Here is a 22,251-nt window from a genome sequence, read left to right on the forward strand (position 1 = left end):
TGCATTATGATTTATCAATGTATTTAATTTAAGGGCTGTTTATTTGGTGGTTCTAACTAGGCTCCTTGGTGCGGCTTTTTGTTTGGTGGCATATGGTCAGCACAGCTTGTCCCATTCCCATAGATACCTGGCTTATATACTGGAGTTTGCTACTTTAGTAAGTAGCTTCCAAATTGCCCTCACAATACTAGGTCAATGCATAAATACCTGAAGCTCCCACCAGAAATTTAATCCAGGACTGCTCAGGAGCACTAACCTTACTGCTATATCGGTAATGCCATCCTTAAAAGTGTTTTTTTAAAGTTTTTGCTCTTTCCAAAATTTGCGTCTGGCTCATTTGATAGTCACAAGTTTTCAAGTATTGGTACTTTTCATTAATTACAGTTCATTGTTGTTATGACACACACACCATGTTTTTATTTCTGTTAATATTGTCATTTTCTCTTCAGGTATCAGGTGGGTGACTTCAGTGGACAATTACTAGCAGAAGTTTCAGCGTTGAAAAATACTCGTCCTGCCTTTGCACCTCTTTTCAGCAACCAGTTCGGGGTTAATCAGAATTGGGCAAACAAAGTTACGAACAAGGTATGTGCAGTGAGGATATTTTTGGTGCATATCATATAAACTGGAATTGAAATACCTTAAAGCGGTAAAATACATGTACATTTCCCTGCTCTGGAATCAAAATCCTGGTGTGTGCTGAAAAGTTTGTTTTACCTGTTTTCAGTTAAGTCAAACTTGATTATCCCAGCAAGTGGCCTGATTTTTATTATTATTTTTAATTCAGGAATTTAAATATTTCGTTATTTGTAATGACATTATGCTTGGTGCCTGTTAATTTTCTACATCTGTTTGAGTATCTACACTGTAGGGACATGCATTCTAACCCATTGATAAGCTACTTAATTTTGTTTGTTTGTGAGAGAGTTGGGGGGGAGAGCGGGCAGCGATGCTGTTTGACATTTGTATCTTCATCATAAACCTGGCCCGGTGGATCAGTCGGTAACGCGTCTGACTACCATGCTAAAGGTCCCGGGTTTGATCCCCGGCCGGTTCAAATCCGGGAACTTTTCTAACGTTGGAAGCGGCCCGGCACCCACCCAGCGTCGAATAACATGGGTTCCTGGGGGAAACCCTGGGGGGTAAAGGCGGTGAGGGGCATGATGCTGATCACATCATCCCCAATCATGACCGGATCAAGAAAGTGTGGGGCGTTACCCCCACACCCCCTATATGCCTTCATGGCATGGTGCTAAGCACAGGGGATCACTTTACCTTTACCTTTATCATAAACCTGCAATGCAAATACACAGCCTCAATTTCCATGTTTTGAGCATTTCTGATCTATTTCAGTAATATTTCACAAAAAAGGAGACCTACTTTTTGGAAAAACTGACTGCATTTCGCATTATGTTAAGAATTCATGCATATTTCATTCCTGAAAATGACATTAAATTGAGGATTCTAAAAACTACATTTTTTCACATTTTACATTGTCATGCTTCCTACATGCCTGAGCTATTTCTCACCAGAATCCATATGAGAGTTGCGAATTTCTTCAGTCGTTTGAAGAATTTTGGTATTCTATCCATCAGAGAGTGCAACTGCCTGACAGTCCTGAATACTACCATTAGCACTACATTTGAGAAAAGATGAAAATCACTGGACCAATATCCAAGTTGTTGTGTGCTTGGTCAGGAAGTTCAAAACAAAACTTGTAGCAGAGCATTTGTGCTGGCGGCTAAGTTAATTCCAGCAATCATAAAACAGAAAAACACTTGGCGTGGTCTTGGCATACTTAACCACCCTTATCATGCACGTCTAATCATTCAGAACAAAATTTCCGTAAGAGGTCTGTCATTCATAAAATTAGACCACTGTGAGGAGGGGCGGGGGGGGGGGGGTTGTTTAGTTGTCAGATTGCTATGGTTTTTGCATGCTAATTTCCAAATAAACCTTGTATATTTTTCCACCTGCAAGTAAAGGATTATGTACAGTCACGGACACTACTGGATTGTAGTGAGCTCATTGAAAGTCAATGTGGTTGTTACAATCCAGTAGTGTCCGTCACTGTACAAGATATTTAGAATTAAAGTACCCCTACTCGGAGCCCTCCATGGAATGTTTTATATATGCTAATTAGACCATGGGAAAGTTAGCATGCAAAACTTTACTCTCAATTCATGTTAACAGCAGTGTTTAATATGCTCACTGTCTGTGTGAATAATCCTTTGGAAGTCTAAGGCGGTGTGATCAATGGTTGCAGGAAGCATTTCCCCTGGAATGGTAGTGCTATGCTGCATTTCAGCCCTGGCAGAGTCCACATCGCTGATAAACACAATCTTTCAGGAATTTCCACATGCAGATGTTAAATGGGTTCAAGTCCGGAGAACAGGTTGGGCAAACATCTGGAAAAAAAACCTGGCAAAAACGATCATCGCCAAAGTTAGCACAAAGCAGATCCTTCACTTGTCGACCAGCATGCAAGGATGTTCCATGAAGACAGGGGTCTCTAAACATAATCGTTCTTGCAATGAAGTGAGCGTAACATGCATTCGTAACCGAACATCTGAGAGGACCTTTGTTGTGTCAGCTTCTCAAAGCCCAGAATGAAATAAGCTGTGAATCTACGTCATACAGAATGGCATACAATGCCACATTTCTCCAACTGGTGGCGAATATTTGAACTTTTTTTTTCATCAGCACTCTACTTTATGCCACATTTCATATACCACATCGTTGCTTTGAATGTGTTCCAGACGGCTATGAGTAGGGGAACTTTAAATTTAACCACCATGTATGTAGTAGTGAATTTTTTTTTACCTTCATGGATTCTAAAATCTATGCTGTCTAATTCATAGAACACTGAAGGAATATTGATGCAGTGAAAACTCGGTTATACAGGGTGAGGCAGTCAAACGGGAAGATTTAAAAAATTCACTTGGATACTTTGGATTTGAGGTAACCCCAAAGGAAAAAAGTCAGGATCTGCTAAATCGGGTGAACCTGCAGGCCACGGAATATCGCCGAATGTGCTGATGAGACGAACATGAAATGCGAGTCTAAGCACATCCATAGACACACTGGCAGTATAACTAGTTGCACCATCTTGCTGGAAGAGTGTTTCTTCATCTGGGTCATAGTCATGGAGGAAGGCAGGAGAAAGGTTACCAATATGTCAGCATAACGTCCAGCGTTTACTGTCACCATATTACCACTCAAGGTCATGCCCCCCACTCTCATAACCCCCAACCACGCCTGCCAGCCAATCCTGAAATCTTCCCGTTTGACTGCCTCTGGCGTCATGGGTGGATTTACTCTAAGACTCCGACAATGTGTGCAAAACCGAGGATGCCATCTTCCTGACACCAAATTAAAAAAAATGAACATTTTTCAGGTACACTAGTAATTTCCACTCATGTACAGTACATTCATGTTCAGAAATTAACTAATATTTGCTGTCTATTTTTTGTGAATTTTTTAAATCTTCATGTTTGACTGCCTCATCCTGTACGTTTTATGAGGGACAGAAGGGAAAAAAACATATTATTGAAAGATAATTAAAATTGTAAAAGGAAGTGCACAAGGAAAGAAAATGGGTACTACATATACACCAAAGTTTGCTATGTTGCATTAATCTGTTCTAAATCGTTATTGTAAATTCACAAAATCATGAGAAATAGACATTGAATGCGCTGGGGGTTGGAAAGTGTGCAAGCAAGGTTTACCTGCTTAATCCACGCAGCCAATTCCCTGCAAAGAAAACATGTTTACCGTAACTCTCATTTCCTGCTGTATAAGTATTCCAAGACTTGCGGATGACAAATTTTGCCAGAAGCCTGTTCTGCATGTCAGGCATCCTATCCCTCCCCTCTTCCTTGCTTTTGCAATTGCTTCATTCATTCACCATGCGACCTTGAACTCCTGCCTTACGATTGGGGAACAAGTGCACCATTGCCAAACCGATAGTTACTAAAATCTGCTTTCTCTATAGTCACTAAATGCTGCTTTCTATAGGGTTTCTGAAAGTGTGACTGAGGTGTCTTTATTTCGCATTTGTGGATAATTGAGAACATTGCTAAATCACTATTCACACTTCTTTACCCACGCTTTTACGTAATCCTTCCTAGATGAAGGCACTTCCTTGGAAATCTTTCCTTTCTTCATGTTTGCCAGGAAAAAAGTAAATAAAGTAGAGTATAAATTACCCCCACAACGGATGTTTTATACTTGGTGGTAGCTCAGAAAATAAGCTTTATATGTACTATATAATAATATTGTACATTTTAAAGAAAGTGTAAAAAATGTTACACAAAATGAGAACACGGAGCTTAACGCAGACAAAGATTCCAAGAAGACTGTTAACACCATTTATCCTGCCTAGTTATACAACCGGTTATGCATGGGATGCATGTTGTGGCAAAAAGTCTTTTCAAAAACTTTTAATTGTGCAAAGTCGTTCCTCTTCCACGAAATTCTTACAATTTTAGTTCATAAGAAACCCGTTTGCACGGAAAAGAATCTCATTTATTGCAAGAAGTGAAACTCGGAAGAATCTTGACAGTAGTCACACTGGCGCAAGCAAGAGACGGGAGATAATCCGACAGAATGAATATTGGATTTTATGTGCGTTCACTAGAACATTGTCCGTTACAGGAGTAACTGGTAAGATAAGATTCTCTCAGGAGGGAAAAAAAATCGTTGCTGTAAATTTCGTTCTGGTTCAGCTGTCTAAAACACATCGTAAAAAAGTTTTCTTTGCTTCAGTTAACTTCCCCCTCCCCCTTTGCAGGGATCAGTCCAAACCCTTCCTCAACTTGCATTGTAATCCACTCTGAAAAAGTAAACACACAACTTGCGATCTGTCGCTTGGCCAAAACTTTCCCTCTCGTATTCCTACATTGAGCATTTTTTTTTCTTTTTTCACAGCAGCATGATGGTTCTGAAGAAAAGCGGACTTTATGTGCATCATGAAGTTGTTTTAACTCTTGTTTTTCTTTCTGGAAATCGAATTTCGTTATCGTCAAATCATAACAGCTTTGCGAGATTCAAAACAATGAAGCTTATTTCTTCTTGCTGGATGAGTCATTGCCGATATCAGCAAGTGACAGCTTTCCAGACGCTAGACTAGACACTGGCGCCAGCTGCAGTGTAAACACAATGAGACCGACTGGAAGTTACAGCAGCAGGTGGCATAAGGGAAATCCTCAGCATTTTAAAGATAACGCGATTGTCGAAGACCGAACTTTTATCAGCAGTGTGAAAAAGAAAAACGATCCTTGCGTTACGTTTTACCATGCAACAGACAATAATATGGGCAATATTTCCTATCCAGACAGCTGCATTCAAACAAGAAAGAGGGACCTGAATTCTGCAATTATCGCATTACCATGCACACCAGAGGTGGATAATGAGCTGTTGTAGGAGAAGGGAGGGGGTTCACTTTTCTTTTTCTTGTCCTGCCGTTTTGTTCGTTTTGAAGAAGACATTCAGAACTGGTTGCTTTATTTTAGACGCCAAAGGAAAGGAGCCCGTGTGTGCACACGAGCAAGAAAATCGTGGCCGAAACAATTAGAAATGGACGTCTCCCCCCCCCCCCCCACCCTTGTTTACTGATAGGAAAAGGGAGAAGTCACTCAGCCAATAGAACACTCTTTTGGCAAATTTTATAACCGGCACAGTTGGGAAACGGGAGTTGTAACATACGTAAGATCGACGTCAACTTTTGCGGGAAACCTAGATGACAACGCATTAAGCAGGTTGACTGATCTTTAAATAGCCTAGGTGGCTTTGATTATCTGTAAGTTTCCCTTTTTTTTTTATGAAGTTCTACAGGACACAAAGAACACGCTTTTAATGAAAGTGGTTACCGGAAGTTGTCGGCTACAAGGCCAAAAGTTGCTCGCTCACGGGAAGTTGCTGAATCTCGAACTCAGAGCTAGACAGATGGGTGAGACTTTCAGGTGCCATGCTCTTGTATTTTGGAACATTCCTGCGATCTTGTCTTGAATTTCTCATCTACCTCTGGTGAATATATTCCAAGGTGGTGCATTCAGCAGGGAAAGAGCTTGAACTGCCATGCACATTGACAAAGAATGTCAATGTCCAGCGGGCATTTCGATCTGCTTCCCTCGAGTTGTCAGCAGCTCTTAGGACAAGGAAACATGTCAAGTTAAAATAAAGTCCAAGCTCTCTACACATTCGATCTTCTCTTGTCGACTTACGCAGGTGTCTACTTCAAATTAAGCGAAACCAGTTTTGCGGAAGGGTCTTGTAAACAACTTCGTATTAAAAATTATCCATATTTTGATTTATCCGTACTGAAATACATTATAAATCCTATCTTATCGGCTGGGGAATGTAAAGATCTTCGGATTAAATGGTACTTCATATTAACCAATATCGTATTAACGAGGTTTTCCTGTATTGGTTTTGGAATGAGTGGAAAAAAAATCACCAATATCCCCTCACAAGAGCTCATTACTCTGAAACTGCTATGCATGGCTATGCAATAATTTCATGAAGCAGCCTTTTTTTAATGCAGCTATCTGCATCTCTTGTCTTGAACTAGTGTTTTATCTTTAAAATGCACTGGACTTTCTATTCTGCCACCGGTCCGTTGATGCCAGTCTTTCTGAAGGGAGGCTGCTACGGGTGCCAGTGTTATGTGTGGCTATTCCAACGCAGTTGCAATGACAGCGTTGAATCATCCAACATAAAGCATGAAATTTTTCATTGTTGTCCTGTCCTCTTATAAACAAAACCATAACTCTTATCTTGTGGATAACACAAGAATAATCTTTTGAACACTAGAGCCAGGATTTTCAACCCTTAACCCTTAGTACGCCGCGCGGTCTGACGAAAGTAAGCCCAATGTCGCCGAGGCTTTGAGCGGGAAATTTGAATTCGTATACATAATGGAGAAAAATCGTAATAACTCTGGCACTATGGGACCAATCTACTTCGGATAACTTTTGTTTTGCAGGCAATACATCGGTGCATGCAACCATGTAAAATTTGGATGCCCCAACCGTAGGGGGTTTACGGGCAGGGGCTGCATCCCCCGAATTTCAATGAAAAAACATAAAAATGTGGAGTTTGCCCCCTCTTCTCCAGCTACTTTGGGGAGAAAACCGGAACTTTTGCTTTTTTTTTTTTTTTTTTCAAAGAATAGACCTTCCTCAACAGAATGAAACTTGATTCATGTTCGTGGTTGCAATACAATTTGAATAATAAAGGCAAAACTTAAAACTCAATCGAATTTTAGCCAATTTGCATATTATTCATAAAATTGTTATAACTGACACCATGGGACCAATCTACTTCGGATAACTTTTGTTTTGCAGGCAGAAGATCAGTGCATGCAACCATGTAAAATTTGGATGCCCCAACCATGGGGGGGTTACGGGCGGGGGCTGCATCCCCCGAATTTCAATGAAAAAATCATAAAAATGTGGACTTTGCCCCCTCTTCTCCAGCTACTTTGGGGAGAAAACCCGAACTTTTGCTTTTTTTCGTTCGTACTTGCATCTTGTGTAGCTACTGTGAATCTTTCTTCCCTGTTGACTCGGCTCTTTGTGGAAATATGTCCGGAAGGAAAGGATTGTGCGTTAAGGAAATCGATGAGCTGTTATATGATATGAACTGTTTTATGGTGAGGCCTTTCCTAACAGAGGAGGGAAGGGAGCCTTTGCAATCGTTTGTTTTGTCTATACTTCTGGATAGACGCATGCTTTAGACTCATGCTTCTGGCCTCTGGCTATTGTCAAGCTTCATTGCATTTCTAACAGAGAGGCGACAGAAAGCTGACACCTGCCAAACCTCATCCAATCCCCTCTCTCCTTGCCCCCCTCCCACCACTACTTCAGCTGGATCACCAGAAAGAAGAATGTGTGCCTTATCAGTACTAAATCACAGCGTTGGAAGCTTGGAGGAAAACAGAATCGTAAATACCAAGCATTTATTGTGTCTGTCAACTGAAGAGCGAACACGTGTTTGGGTGAGCCCAAACACGTGACATATTCCGAGAAAGGAGGGGGGGGGGGGAATTTGAAATTTTCGAAACAAGATTGCAAAACAAGTTCCCGAACGAACTGTCAGTGTTTCAACCTCAATATACAAATATAACTGTGGCAAACCCTTGATAATTGTATCTAAAGCTGTTTGTAACATATGTGTTACAGCGGCTACAAGGGACATACTGTTTTTGTAACATATGTGTTACTTCCCATAGTAACAGAAATTAAAACAAAGGGCTTTTTCAACTGGTGTTTGCAGAAACAAAGTGCACACAATGTTTAGTATGATCGCTGCTTTTGTCCAGAACCATTCACATGCTAAAAATAAGTCTCAGAGTTTAATAATTCATTTATGTGAGATTTAGTTTGCATAAAAAAATTACTGCAACCTGTCTGTCTTCAACATATCGTGGTAATAAGACACAGCGATACTTTTCTCCATCTGCAATCCGCTGTTAACCCCCCCCCCCCTTTATCTTGTTTGTAATGTTGATGACAGGCTAAAAAGTGTGGTGCCTGTGACTTGTCTAACAGTTTCGAAGATATCAGTTTCTGATCTGCTTTAGGCAGATACGACTTGCTCAACGCAATGCAGAGAACAAGATTTAGCACAGGCCAAGGATGCATTGCCCATTCCCTGCCCTCTGATGCAAGCGACAAAAAAAATTCAAGTGAAGAGTTTAGTCCTGCGGTTGTAGCTGATAAGAAAACTTGTACAGAAATGGGTGGCACATGTTATCATCATGGAAATCATGAACTCCAAGGGCAGCATTCTTTCAAGCAAACTCAGTTAAAAATGTGTAACTGAAATATTTTTCCTTTCCTTGTTCAGACTGAAATTGTTGAACGTTTAGCTCGAAAAATTGTTTATCTGAAAATCATGTAACTGAAATATAATAGCCTTAAAGGAATTGGCGGGGACCACCAGAAAAAACGTACTAACGAAGAATGTGTACTATCGCAAAACATATAACTGCATTTTCACTGTATTATCAGATATTTATTCATTCAATAAATAAGTGTGGTTGGAAATTTTAGATTTAATGTTCATTTGACAAGTTTTGAGAATTTTTTTTTCTTGCAATGATTAATATATTTTGAAAGTAAAATTATATCAGTGGTGTTGCTGCATTTTAAAAATGTACTCTCATTCTGTGTTCTACTCTAAGAGTCTAACCAGAGTTAAGTAGATCATCCTGAAACAGACATGTAGCAGGCTGATACATATGGATAGATGTAGATAAAATTAAGTGTTCCCTTTCTAATACAGACAATAAGAGTGAATGTGAAATAGAGGTGTAAAAATAAGGGAAAGTTCACGCCAGAGCAACAAACTTCACATGCTGCTTGCGAAGGAGCCAATCAGCAGCAACATTTCATGCCGTAGCAACATGACAGACTGCACAAGTCTGCATTTTATTGGTAAAAATCCTCAAGCAACACCTGTCACTTGTTGCTTCGGTATGAATTTTCATGGCAGTAAAGTTACAGTCGTGAATGCTGATGACAAATTTGTAACTCGTGAATTATGGAGTGTCAAGTTAGTTATTGTTTGTAGTTCACCATATTGTGCCACAATTGTGATCACAAATCTTAAACACAGCTTCAACATATTTCGTTGATTCATTGCAGGAGGAGGTGCTGCCTAGGAAGGAGAAGCGACAGTACAAAAAGAGGAAGCATAAAGGAGGAGCCTTGCCTCAGCGTGGATCCTCACTTTCTATGCCTTCGTACACATCAGTGGGAGAGTTGGCGGCTGGTGTCGGGGGCTACCCAGATACGCTTAGTTCAGAAGACGAGGGCCTCTCTGGGGCTTCACCTTCTGACGTCGACGAAGAGGAGGCTGATTCTGAAGGACCTTTCGCTTTCCGACGGAAAAAGTTCTGCAACTATCATGCAGTAAGTGATTTTTATTACATTTTTACTCATTTTGAACCCTTGACAAAACGTGAAATCAAAATTATGCTGTATTTGAATTAAGACTTGGCTAATATCATTTTGAACTTACGTAGAGTTACACCAATACCAATGCCTATATTTCAAGATTCAAGGAATTTTAAAATTTTGTAGGGTAACAGTGAATATTAGTATTTACCTCCAACATGTGTAATTTTTTTCAGCTTAACATGAGACTCAATGTAACTGATTGTATTGTAATTTTTAATGGATTTAATTAATGAACTGGTTTTATTATTCCAATGGAATTTGTGTTGTTAGTGTATTTTAGCCATGTAGTAATTTTATATTATTTTTTAGGGTATATTTGGAATTATATGTTATTTTTCTATTGTATTAAACTGCTATGTAAGGCATGCTGTTTTCCAGCAGTATAATCCAATAAATAAATAAAACAATACAATATCAGTCTACCATAATGTTTCATAAAAATATTAATAGATTCATGTGAGATAATAACTTTCATATTTATTCTTAAATTATTTTTAAGTGTCACCCCATTTGTGTGGAATTAATGAATAATTGTGATTTTTTTAAAACTTGCAGGATTATTACTGCAAGAAAAAATTAATGGTTGTTAATTGATATTGTTGGTCAATACAATGTAACCCCCATTTTTATGTTCCCAAATTTTACATTTTCTTACATTATACACTCAAATTTTGTAGTCCCCATACAGCAAAATGTAAAATTTTCCCACATTTTAAGTTTTTTCATCTCAGTTCTCTGAAAGAAACAAAATTTGTTTTCAACTGTATTGTACTTAAATCCTAGGGTGACTGAACTCTATAGATATTTCGAGCATCATTGGAATTAAATGCAACATTTGATTCATCATACTGGTTTCTTCTTTCAAATCCATTCGGTGTGATGGTATGAATATGTTTGTGAAAGTGCGTTGCTTGCAATGAGCTGTTACTAAAATTAGTGATTTAATGTATTCACACTAACTTTCATGTTCAAAATTGTTCAATGTGATGTTCATATAATTATGCTTTTCATGTTTTTACATGGAATCTATTTAAATGATATTTTTTCATTCATTGCAGCCTCTTTCTGGAAGCCTGGGGAACTGGCCATGGTGCGGCCGAGAGGAGGGTGGTCTTGCAGACAGGAAGTATAGGTACTGCCTGACTTCTCTAGCAACACCTCAGAGGCACTGTGTCGGTTTCGCCAGGAGAAGGGTAGGGAGAGGTGGAAGGTAATTTCATACTTTCCTCATTTTCATTAGTTACGAATTCATATCTCTTTCTGCCCAAGTCAAATGACTAATCCATGGAACTAAGGTGCATTGTGTATAGAGGACCCAGCAAGTACGAAGGCTGAAAGGTTATATGCTTTTTAATTATTTTAACCATGTTTTAATCCTTCCACAACTCTTTTCATCCATCACTGAAGTACAAAGGTCAGTCCAAAAATTCTGATGACAAAACAAGGTATGTTTTGTGATTTTATATTGTTTTTAAGACAGGTAAATCCCATGATTAGCCATTTTCGTAGCACAGCCAAATCCTGCACCATGTTCTGACATGCTTCACGATGCAAGTTTGTCATTATCTACATAAGACTTTCCTGGACAAGATATTCTGAAGATTGTCCAGGTCCCTTAACCATAACTTTCAAGAAGTCCCATCCCGACTTCATCTCTGGGGTTCATCAATGATAGAGTCTGAAACAACCGGAATCGCACAATGCAAGAGTTACGAGTAGTTGTGGAAAATGCCTCCACTTACGTGTCTGCGTATTAATCTCTGCAAAAGCATCTGCCAGAATGCAGAATGTGGTGCAGAATTCTTCTGTGCTACGAAAATGACAGTCTCCATACCAATGTACTGGACTCTTAATCCATAAAGTACGTGTTTGCATCAAGCATTCAACAATAACCATCATAGTGTTGAAAATGAAGGGGGGTGGGGGTAAGGGGTTAGACCACTTTGTGACTATCCTGTAAAAAATGACAAAATTCAACACTTCCCATGATGTTCAGTTTGGCAACTGCATGCTCATTCTCCAGTTGTATGGCAGACGGCTCAGCTGTCTTCGTAGGTACTGTTCCATATAGTGATTGTGGAATGTGATTGATTTGTGCTTAGGGTGAGAAGTGGTGGTAAGATCCAAGAAGTCAGCAAGTGAGTTGCTCGCGGTGCCCTCTTTCTTTCACATTGTTTAGTAAAGGATCTTGATTTATCTTCCTTACAGTTCAAAATTGAGATGTCATGTTTATTAACACTAACGGTCTACTGAATAAACCAATATCTCTTTCCAGGGATGAAATTGATTATTGCTAAGAAATTCCATATCAATTGCTTGACTTCATATTCTTATTATAAATTTTATTATTGTATTTTAGTGATGGGCCCATAATGATTATACTGATGATAAATATTCTACTGATCTGATATAAAGTTCCAAATGATCCTTGAAGATCCTGAATGGTTCACTGACCTCTTTAACCTTTAGCTGCCTGATGGTCGAGATTTCGACCACTACATGTGAACCCCTTTATGCTCAGCAGCATGCAGCAGCAACTAGCATGCAATTTCTCAAAAACTATACACAATATTTCAGTTCAGTCTTTTTTTATCTTTGGTATACATACGAAGGTATGACATACTCGAATTACAAAACAATACATCCATTCACGCCGTACCCTTAGTGAATGAAGCAGAGGATCTTCGCAATTAATAGGATTTAACTATTAAATTGTGCAACGTGGAAGTAGGAAATTTCAAATTTCTCGTAAGTAATACCATTGTTACTACTATTAACGAGCAAAGTTTGAAAAAGTCCTTTGTTTTGCTTCGTTTCCCTTTGTTACTGCCATATTATTATGGGATAGATATCTAAAAACAACAGCATCTTTTTGGAAAAAATAAATTCTATTGTAAGAAGGAAAATAGAACAGAAAAGGATTTAAAATAATATTATTTTCTTTTAATTGTGCACTGTCGTTGCTCTTCCATTGCAAGCAGGAATGACTAAAAAGCAACATTTTCAGCAATGTCCGACAATTAAGGATTCAGAGGGGGATGCTGGGGCAAAGGCCTAATGGTTGAAATTTGCCCTGACCACGTGTTAGCACACGTCAGCAATTGACGCGTCATTTCTTCAAAACTATACACTGTATTTCAGTTGTCTATTTTGTTCATGAGTTTATGCATAAAGGGCCTTTGGGCCCCTCTATACACCTGCGAAGTTTCATAGAAATCGGAGAGGGGACACTTAGATAACCTCCCTTGTTAGTCTTACACTTCGTAATTATATAACACTGCATGTGTTATAATGTTTTATTTTAATTTTTAAAACTGTAACTGTAGAACAATTGTATAAATTGTATAAACATTTTATGTTAAACAAGTAAGATTATTTTTGTGCACGAGTGTGTTAGCCGATGCGTAGCAAAGTATATTAGGAACAACACTTGATAAAAGATCTTGTAGGACTAATTAATGAAAAATTTCTTTGTAATCGAAGATCATAATACCTTTTAAGGTGTGGTAATATTAAAATGGGATTGAGATACGAAACTCTCGGATCCGGAGTTTTCGGAGCTGGATCCAGATCTGGAACTTTTGGATCCGGATCCGGATCCGTTTGGCCATCCCTACTCTGGTGCACTCATTCTGCTGTAAACTGGGATGCCCACCCCCTTGCCCCACTATGATGCCATCACTAGTTCCGGTCCACATAGACGAACGTTTGTCATGATTATACATTTTGCATGTGACGTGATATTGTTATATTGGCTGCCTCACCCCACTCCCTCTTATCTCCCCAGCTACTTCTTTATAGCGCAATGTTTGACGTGAAACTGATATAATATTGTTATCAGGAAATTCTTTATTTTTGATTTCATACCACCATCGGTGGATTATTGAGATGGTTGATGCTGCCGGATCTGGATGTTGAAAACTAAGAATAAATTGTCATCAATTTAGGGTTAACAATAATATTAGTGCCTTCACCCCTTTGACAACTAACATTATCCTAGGAGGCACTTTATCCAGCCTTCGTAAATCTAAACGGGAAGAGGGCAGTTTGAAGATGAATTTCACCAACGGAAAAGTCGAAACTTCCATTTGATTAGCCGTAACTTGATGTTGAAGTTGATTCCCCATAAGGAATACATGGGATTCCGAAAATTCTTTTGATCATATTTTTCAAACATCGTGTCCCGCTTAATAATCAACCTAAAGAAATGCTTCCACTTGCAACATGGAGAGAAATTCATACTCTTGGATAAACGCAGGGTTTTTGTTTAGTAGCAGTGCCCATTCGGGCAATATTGAAATAAATGCACAATTGGTGCGTAACTGTATCTCCTCTCCTTAATGTTGGATTTAGTAGTATTCTTGACGTCAACACATGCTCCTCCAAAGGTTTTTCCCTTGAATAATGCTTTTTTTTTAATCTGTCGAGCATCCATTCCTGCCTTGAGCACTTTTTTTTCACATGGTTCTGAAGAAAAGCAGCGATTATATTGTGTGCATTTCTTTCCAACACTGCTCTGAGTGTTCAGGAAGTTCATTATTGTGTTAGATGCAAAATAAAATTTACAGTTTTGCTTATCAGAAGGTGCAGAATGTGAAGTTGTTTTAACACTAGTTTTTCTTTCTGGAGTTCGAATTTCGTAATCTTCAAATCAAAACAGCTTTGCTAGATTCAACACAATAACTTCTTCATAATTGGGAAAAGAGAGACGCGGTAGTCAAAAAGACGCACGCCAAGCAACAGCGCAGCAAGTTCCAACGAGGATGGTGGCAGTGGCCACTGAAATTAATCGAAAAATAAGAAAAAACAGCTTCGCGGATAAAAGTGAATACTAGTTTCTCCGTATTTAATAACTTCTTCCTTCATGCTGGACGAGTAATTGCTGTTATTGGCAAGCGACAGCCTTGCAGACTAGACAAAACACTGGTGCCAGCTGTAGCGTAAAACCAAGGAAGTTCGAGTAACAGGTGGCCGAAGAGAAAATCCTCGGCATTTTGAAGATAACGCAACGCAACTGTTGATGACCGAATGTTTATCAGCAGTATGAAGAAAACAGGAATGACCCTTGCTTTACCTTTTACCATGCAGCAGCCAATAATATGGGCAAAATTTCCTATGCAAACAACAGCATTATTTTTTAAAATACCCAGAGAGAAAATCTGTTTAATTGATTGATTCATTATTTGGTCACTTTATGCACAATAAGGCTAATCGGGACTGGACCTACAGTTTAAAGTGAGATCTGGACCACCATTTGCCTCGACCGGGTATCAAACCTGGGACCCCTTGATTACAAGGTGACGACACTGACACTGCGCCATAACGGAGCACCCCCCCCAAAAATGTTTAATGTCAAACAACCACCAGTCACACAAAGTTCCGAAATACTTACAAAGGCACTTTTTGCGAAACTTGGTTCGTACTCCTTTACATGTGTCAGCAGGGGCAGCGATTAGGGGCGGGGTCAAGAGGGGGTAGTTGCCCCTACTTTTTGCCACTTTTGCACCATGCTAATCTTACGTACCAAGGGAAATTAATTTTCTACCAAAGAATAAATGTCTGCAATTTCAAATTGATAAAAACGTGATGAACATTTTAAGTGCTCCTTGACCTGTTTAGAATCTAAAAGTTGGCAACGGTGACTGTGTGACTCATGTATCTGGAGACGGTGCAAAACCGGAATGAGCGTTTGCTGAAGATAAGCGAGCATCGACTTGCAAGGCCTTCCAGGTACCCGTGGGCTTTCGATGCTTGATTGGTCAAAACCAGGTCTATAGTTTTACTCACCCGCTAGGCAACCAGACAGGTCTAGTAAGCTAATCTGCCCGATCTGCAGCTCTGATCAAGATATCTTGAACTTGATTAGGTAAATTTAAGTTTGAAATTTGTGTGCAATTAACAAATTTTCATGGATTAGTATATCCCGTAACATTTGAGACTTGTGTTTGTAATTGTATTTTGAGTTTGAGTCTGAAATGACAAATGTAAATTCTGTACATCAAATCAAATATTTTTAATATATACCGTTTAATTGAATTTGAATTTTTGTATACATTGAAATCACGCAGACCCTTTATGTTGTTAATATATTAGTGTGTGTATCTGTGTGGGTGGTGAGAGGTATGTAAGGTTGAAATCGAGAAAACATCTGCTTCTACCCTTGAATTTTTTGAAAGTTTAACTTAAAAACCGGTATTTATACTTTAATTTTATCTTTGTCCTAGGGTGACCACCCTGGGAATGCACACCAACAAGAAGGAAATGTCTTGTTCTACATTTGGATGGTTGTAACATGTGTAAACTGTATGTGATTGTATTATTAATTGTGTTTTTTTCCAAACAGGATTATTCTGGATAGGGGTATCACATCAATGGATGATTTCTGGTCATCGTTGGACTTCACGATACAGGAGTCAGATCCTAAGAGCTCGAATACCTCATCGGACGATTTCGTTAGTGAAATCAGAAATGAGTGGTAAGTAGCTTGCATTATTTCAGCACCTCTTACTTTTAGGTATTGTATGAGAGTGTAATTGTAGATGCAGGAGCACAAAAGGGCCAAGTCCTCCTTGTTTCCTTGTTCCTTGTATCATCTACATTTGATGTAGACACGTACAATATCTATGTATCTTGTTCCCTGCACCTGAATTTTGAAAAAAAAACTTACTTGTACTCTGTATATGAAAGCACTGAGAGATACTTGTACTCTGTATATGAAAGCACTGAGAGAGGGCCTACGTATCAGCCATAATATTCACCCGTACCCCCTGGCCTGAATGAGACCCCACAATAATTTTCCAAACCATCTCACATCTCCACTTCAGATCCCCATTCAAACCATTCTCCCCTTCCCTACACATTGGCTCCCCTTCCACATGTGCCATTTCCGCGGAAACTTACGAAAGCAGTGTGTGTGCATAGCTGGCTTCATATCTGTACAGGATAGTTTTTACTTCTGGTTGGGATCTCTTAATCCATGTAGACACACACACACACACACCAATTTTGTACTACATATTTTTAGCAAAAAATGGGCAGTGTGTGTGTGAGTTAACATGGTATTTTTATTAATGACCTTTTATTTTACATTTGCCCCCAATTGTTTTTGCTCACAGTGCTGGGAATGATGTGTAGTGAAGGCTTATGGAGAAAGTAGTGGGATGTGGAGGTAGCGGCTCCACATTCACAATCTCAGCCATTTGTGGAAATGATGTGAACAACACCACACTCTAGCTGCCTTTACACTCCCCAGGTACCTATTGATTAAAGGCTGGGCGAACTCCAGATCAGATCTATGCAAGCACATTGGTAGAAAAATATTTCTTCCAGCTGAACCACCACAGAATCCAGACCCTCATCATCCTTCACAGTTTCCTGCCTCTGGCTGGGTCGGCATAGAAGTCAAGCCTCTCCATTTTCTTCAGGACTTCCACCACTCCTCTCTTTCCATCTACATCTTGGTCTCCCCTTCAGCATTATTCCCACTCCTTGTGCATTGTAAGCTCTTACTGGCAGTCTTTCTGCACCCATCCTCTTCATGTGTCAAATCCATCTGTGCCTGATCTATTCTGTCCTGAAGCTGCACTAGTGTCTGTTTTATGTCCTCATTCCATCCCTTCTAGTCTTCCCCAATATAGTCCTTAAAAAATCCACTCCACTGCCTGCATATTTCTTTTGTCTCTGTCATTGTCCAAGTCTCTGCTCCGTGCATACATAATACATAGTATGTATTATATATTTCCTTTTTGCATTTCATAGGTACATCCCTGTTCCATATTAATCTTCGAACACTTTGATATAGTCCACCACCCATTTGTCCTCTTCTGTGTACCCCCTCATCTATTCTTCCACTTCTCTCAATTGTGCTTCCTAGATATTTGAAACTTACCCAAACTTACCCTCAACTTTTCTGTGTCCACCTTTATTCTTGGTACATTTCTGGCTCTGTTTCTTGTTGCTATTAGCACCTCGCTCTTTTCTGCATTCAATTTCATTCCTGCTCTTCTAATTTCCTCATTCCGATTAGCAAGCTGTCTCTGTACTTCTTTTTCCCTGTTCCCATATTACTAAGTCATCAGTGAACAGCAGGGTCTTCATCTCTGCCTCTCCTATCTTCTTCCCCACCTCTTCGTTAATTGTAATTATGAAGAGCAGTGGGGGAAGAGCACTTTTCCTGTTTTAGTCCATTACTTATAGTGAACCACTCCACTGCAGAATCCACATATACAAGCAAATTCCACAGTTGAAATAAAGGTAACTTACCACTGCCCTATTAATGCATTTGCCTCTGTTTTTTTGACTGTAATATCTCAGGTGTCAAGTCTTATTCATCCTCTTCATCACAACTAACATAGAAGTAATTAGGGAAATAATAAAATTTGCCAGAATTGAATATCAATGCCACTTTCTCTGGTACTCAAATGAGCATTAGATTTTGATCTTTTGGGTGCTCAAAATCTCTAATTATCAAAATATTCCTTCACTTGTTTGTTTGGGCCTCCTAGTGTAATTGTTATTGGTATAATGGAAATATCTAATTGGTCGTTGATAGTTGTAACTTTTATATTTGCACTGTTATCAGTATCTGTAAGAATTTTCTTACCAATGCATATTTATTTTTTTATTCTCCAGAACTTCATAACTCTACTTAATGGTAACATGATGAAATATTTATAAACGTGAAGCACATACTTGTGTTATACATACTTCTATTAACTGCAGGGCCATCTACTACTACATTTGGGGTAAAAGTCATGATAATTAATGCAATAAATTAGTAGAGATGGGGATGAGATAAGTACATGTGTGTAATTAGGACCACTTTGTACTGCTTAGACATGTTAATTGTTACTGGACCTACAATTTCAAGTAGAAATGGAACCCAGTGCCACTAATTACAAGGTGACAGCATCAGTAATCTTAGAAGTAAAGTTGTTGGCATCTCTGGTAAAATGAAAGCATACCAATATAGTTTATTTGAAATAATGTGTCGTGTCACTCTGTTTTATTGGTGTTTCTGGGTTATTTTTATACATTATTTCTAGGGCTGAGTCGATACCGATGTTTTGGTATCGGAAAGTATCTGTTGAAATTCATCTACTGAAACCAGCCAATACTATTCCGGCATTTTGGTCTTTCACGAAGTCTGCAAAAATGCCACACGACACGTTCGCGGAGTGTAATTATACAAAATTCGAACTTTCTTTATATTTTGTATCAATTTTGCATGAGAAACTATATTTTGGGATTACATAATATTTATTTTAATATTCTGATGTAATTCTTGAATATTCAAATCAAATTGTTTTGGTAAATTGATGGATATAATTGGAGAAGAAAATGTACACATCAATATTGATCAGTATTTTGAACAAATTTTAATTATTGCAATTTTCAAGTATCGGTATCGGTGGGAATCGGTAAAGAGTATCAGGATTGATATCGGTTCAAAGTGGTATCGGCTCGGTCCTAACTGTTTCAACAGATGAGTAACACCGAAGGTGTAAAGTTGCTCACATCTTACTTAATCCTTGTGACTCAGCTGAAGACAACTGTGGAATAGGTAGTGAAAAATTCGGGCTCAACTAGAACTTGAGCCCTACCACACTTTGTTGTACATAATATTGGCACAAAATCAATGGAACCTAAAATTTTACAAAACTTCCAGGATAATTGGTCTTCGCAAAAATGTCATACAACATTTTTTCTGGCCCCTTAAATGATCAAAATGCGATAAAAGTATCGGCCAGTATCATTAAATAAAATCCAACAGATACTGATATTTTAACATCAGTATCAGCTCAGCCCTATTTAAAGTATTCAGAGAAATGTGTATGAAATAAACAAAATAGCAAATTTTGCATTTTGCCTGATTTCCAGAGTAAATAAGACTGCAAAAGTTGTACTTGGAATTTCTGCAGATCCTGAGCTATAGTCAGATACCAGAGAAGTATCTGTGATTAATTTCTAACTAATATTTTGCGATACCATTGGCAGTTGTAATTGAAACTAAATTTCTGTTAAGTTTGTAACATTTGCAAAATTTAAAGCAGTGACCAATAGCTAGAGGTACATAATTTTGATAAATAAAAAAGCAAAATTTCAGTATAAAAACTGAGTCAATTTCGGATTCAAAAGCTGTAAATGAAATAAAATTTCGGTGTTATAGCGGTGAAAAATCGGACGAAAAGTGGTACATAAAATAATATTTTGGTTTTAAAATTGTGAATATAATCCTAAATTTGATTTAAAAACTACACTTATTACACAAAATTAACATTTCACTTCTAATAGCACATTTATGTAGTTATCAGAGTAGTAAGTTTATTTTTGTGTGAAGGAGTCCATTTCTGCTTCTCCAATATTAACAGCAGAATTAATCAATTTTCCATGAATTGTATAATTCACAGGATAATTGAGACCTCGGAAAGTGTCGCGTCGGTAAATAAACCCTAAATTTCGTGTTTAAGAGGGTTTTTTTTTTCGCAATTTGCAGTTCATTTCGCATTATTTCGTAACACAACATGGTAACAAAATGTATCTCACACCTTCCAAAAACATTAAAAATGAACACTACAATGTGTTTTTTGACATCTTGTTTTTTCATCAAAAACGAAATATGCACGCCCCTACCAATAGTAGTATAGTTGGGGGGGAAAATGTCAGTGCTATTTCTGGTATTAATGTATCTGAGTATTAATGAAGAAACTGAAATATATCTGTTTGTTTTCCCCCCGCAGGATCCATTTTAGGCCAAAGACACCACCAGTGAAGGAAGAGGCAGAGGAGGTGAACGTGTATAGCGAAGATGTGTATGAAATACCATCTAGTATTAGTATAGGTGTTGAAGACGATAGTGATCCAAGTGTTTCTGTTCCCATGGAATTTAATTTAGAAGATTTTCAGACTCCTGTGGACGATTCGGTGGCATTGCAGAGGTTGCATGGTGACGAGCAGGACTCGAATCTCTGGCCATCTGAATCGAACTTAGTTGATCATTCCTTCATTACGCAACCTAGTTCTCGGTTTAACACACTTGACGCTTCAAGTTCACAGTTTGCAGTTTCTGCAGTATTCAGTACAACTCCATTTCCGGGTATTCTTTCATCTTTAACTAGTCCATTGTTAACTAATAATTGTTCGAGTGGTAGCAACAGTTTGAAGTGTGTTACGACACCGGCAACTAGCAGCAGTGTTGTAAGTTGTAGTGGTGTTAGTGAATTAAGTGGTGGCATGCAGCTTACAAATGGACCACTTTCTGAGAGTAAGTATCCTGCCAAGTGCAGCACTTATTCATTAATTGCTTTATTCATGTTTATGCTTTTATAGATAACTTTTGTCTTAGTAAGCGTAGTTTTATTAGTGTATGGACATGGTAGTTGGATTAATGAGGATACATCAAATTGATTAAGTGAAATGAAGTACAGTAGAATCCTGATTTTATGTTCTTGGATTTTGTTTTCCCCCACAATACATTCAATCTTGATGGTTCCTACATAGATAGATGTAATAAATTATTCCTCTATTTTACATTTTCCTGCATTTTAAGTTTTTTTTTAGCTTGGTCCCCTGAGAAACTGAAAATATAAAATTGTAGATATTTATTAAAGAACATGTTATTTAACCTCCTTAATTAAAATATCTTGCCAGGTGCCTGCAATGGGGTTTTGTCTTGGAAAAATTAACCACAATTCCCAACATTTGAACCATATGAATTACATGTCTATAATCATTAAAATGGAAGCTGTGGTGGTTTAGTCTAGTCATTGTAGTGTCTAACTGCCACACAGGATACCCGTGTTCAATTTCCGTGATGGGCAATCTAAGGTAGGAATTTTCCGGCCTTGTCCCCTCATAAGTGTGTAAAATGTGTACCTTGAGCGTAAAGGCATCCTGAGCATGATGCGCATGACATCACCTCCGAAATGGCCAAGATCGAAGAATGTGTGGTGCCTTACCCCTACCCCCCTATATATGCCTCACGGCATGGTGCAAAGTGCACAGGGAACTTTACCTTATCTTTTTTATTCGTTATAATATTACAAAGATTGCTGAATTTTGGACTAAATTACAGGATAATTCTAGATATATATACACTGCTGGACAAAAAAACCAAAAAAACTGGACACTTTCATTTTTTGTGATAACACATAAATTCTGATTCAAAGGCTAACTAAATGTTGCAGAAATTATTGGAAATAAGAAAACCTGAATATATTCAACAGAAAGCAAATTGAAATTTATTGTTAATAAGTTAAATTAGAACATTAAGGAAAGTTACAGAAAA

General features: G+C 38.3%; 1 protein-coding gene across 1 annotated transcript in view; it reads left to right on the top strand.

The window, feature by feature from the left end:
* E(Pc) (Enhancer of Polycomb) overlaps positions 1-22,251 on the top strand; it is a 70,059-nt gene that overhangs the window by 18,654 nt on the left and 29,154 nt on the right. Inside the window, exons 6-10 of the mRNA XM_083142399.1 lie at positions 450-585; positions 9,651-9,917; positions 11,024-11,175; positions 16,309-16,440; positions 20,705-21,228. Coding sequence (XP_082998525.1) covers positions 450-585; positions 9,651-9,917; positions 11,024-11,175; positions 16,309-16,440; positions 20,705-21,228 — 1,211 coding nt within the window. The remainder of the gene's footprint in view (positions 1-449; positions 586-9,650; positions 9,918-11,023; positions 11,176-16,308; positions 16,441-20,704; positions 21,229-22,251) is intronic.

The sequence above is a fragment of the Lepisma saccharinum genome, chromosome 21 (genome assembly GCF_977018435.1).
Source record: "Lepisma saccharinum chromosome 21, izLepSacc3.1, whole genome shotgun sequence".
Taxonomy (NCBI): domain Eukaryota; kingdom Metazoa; phylum Arthropoda; class Insecta; order Zygentoma; family Lepismatidae; genus Lepisma; species Lepisma saccharinum.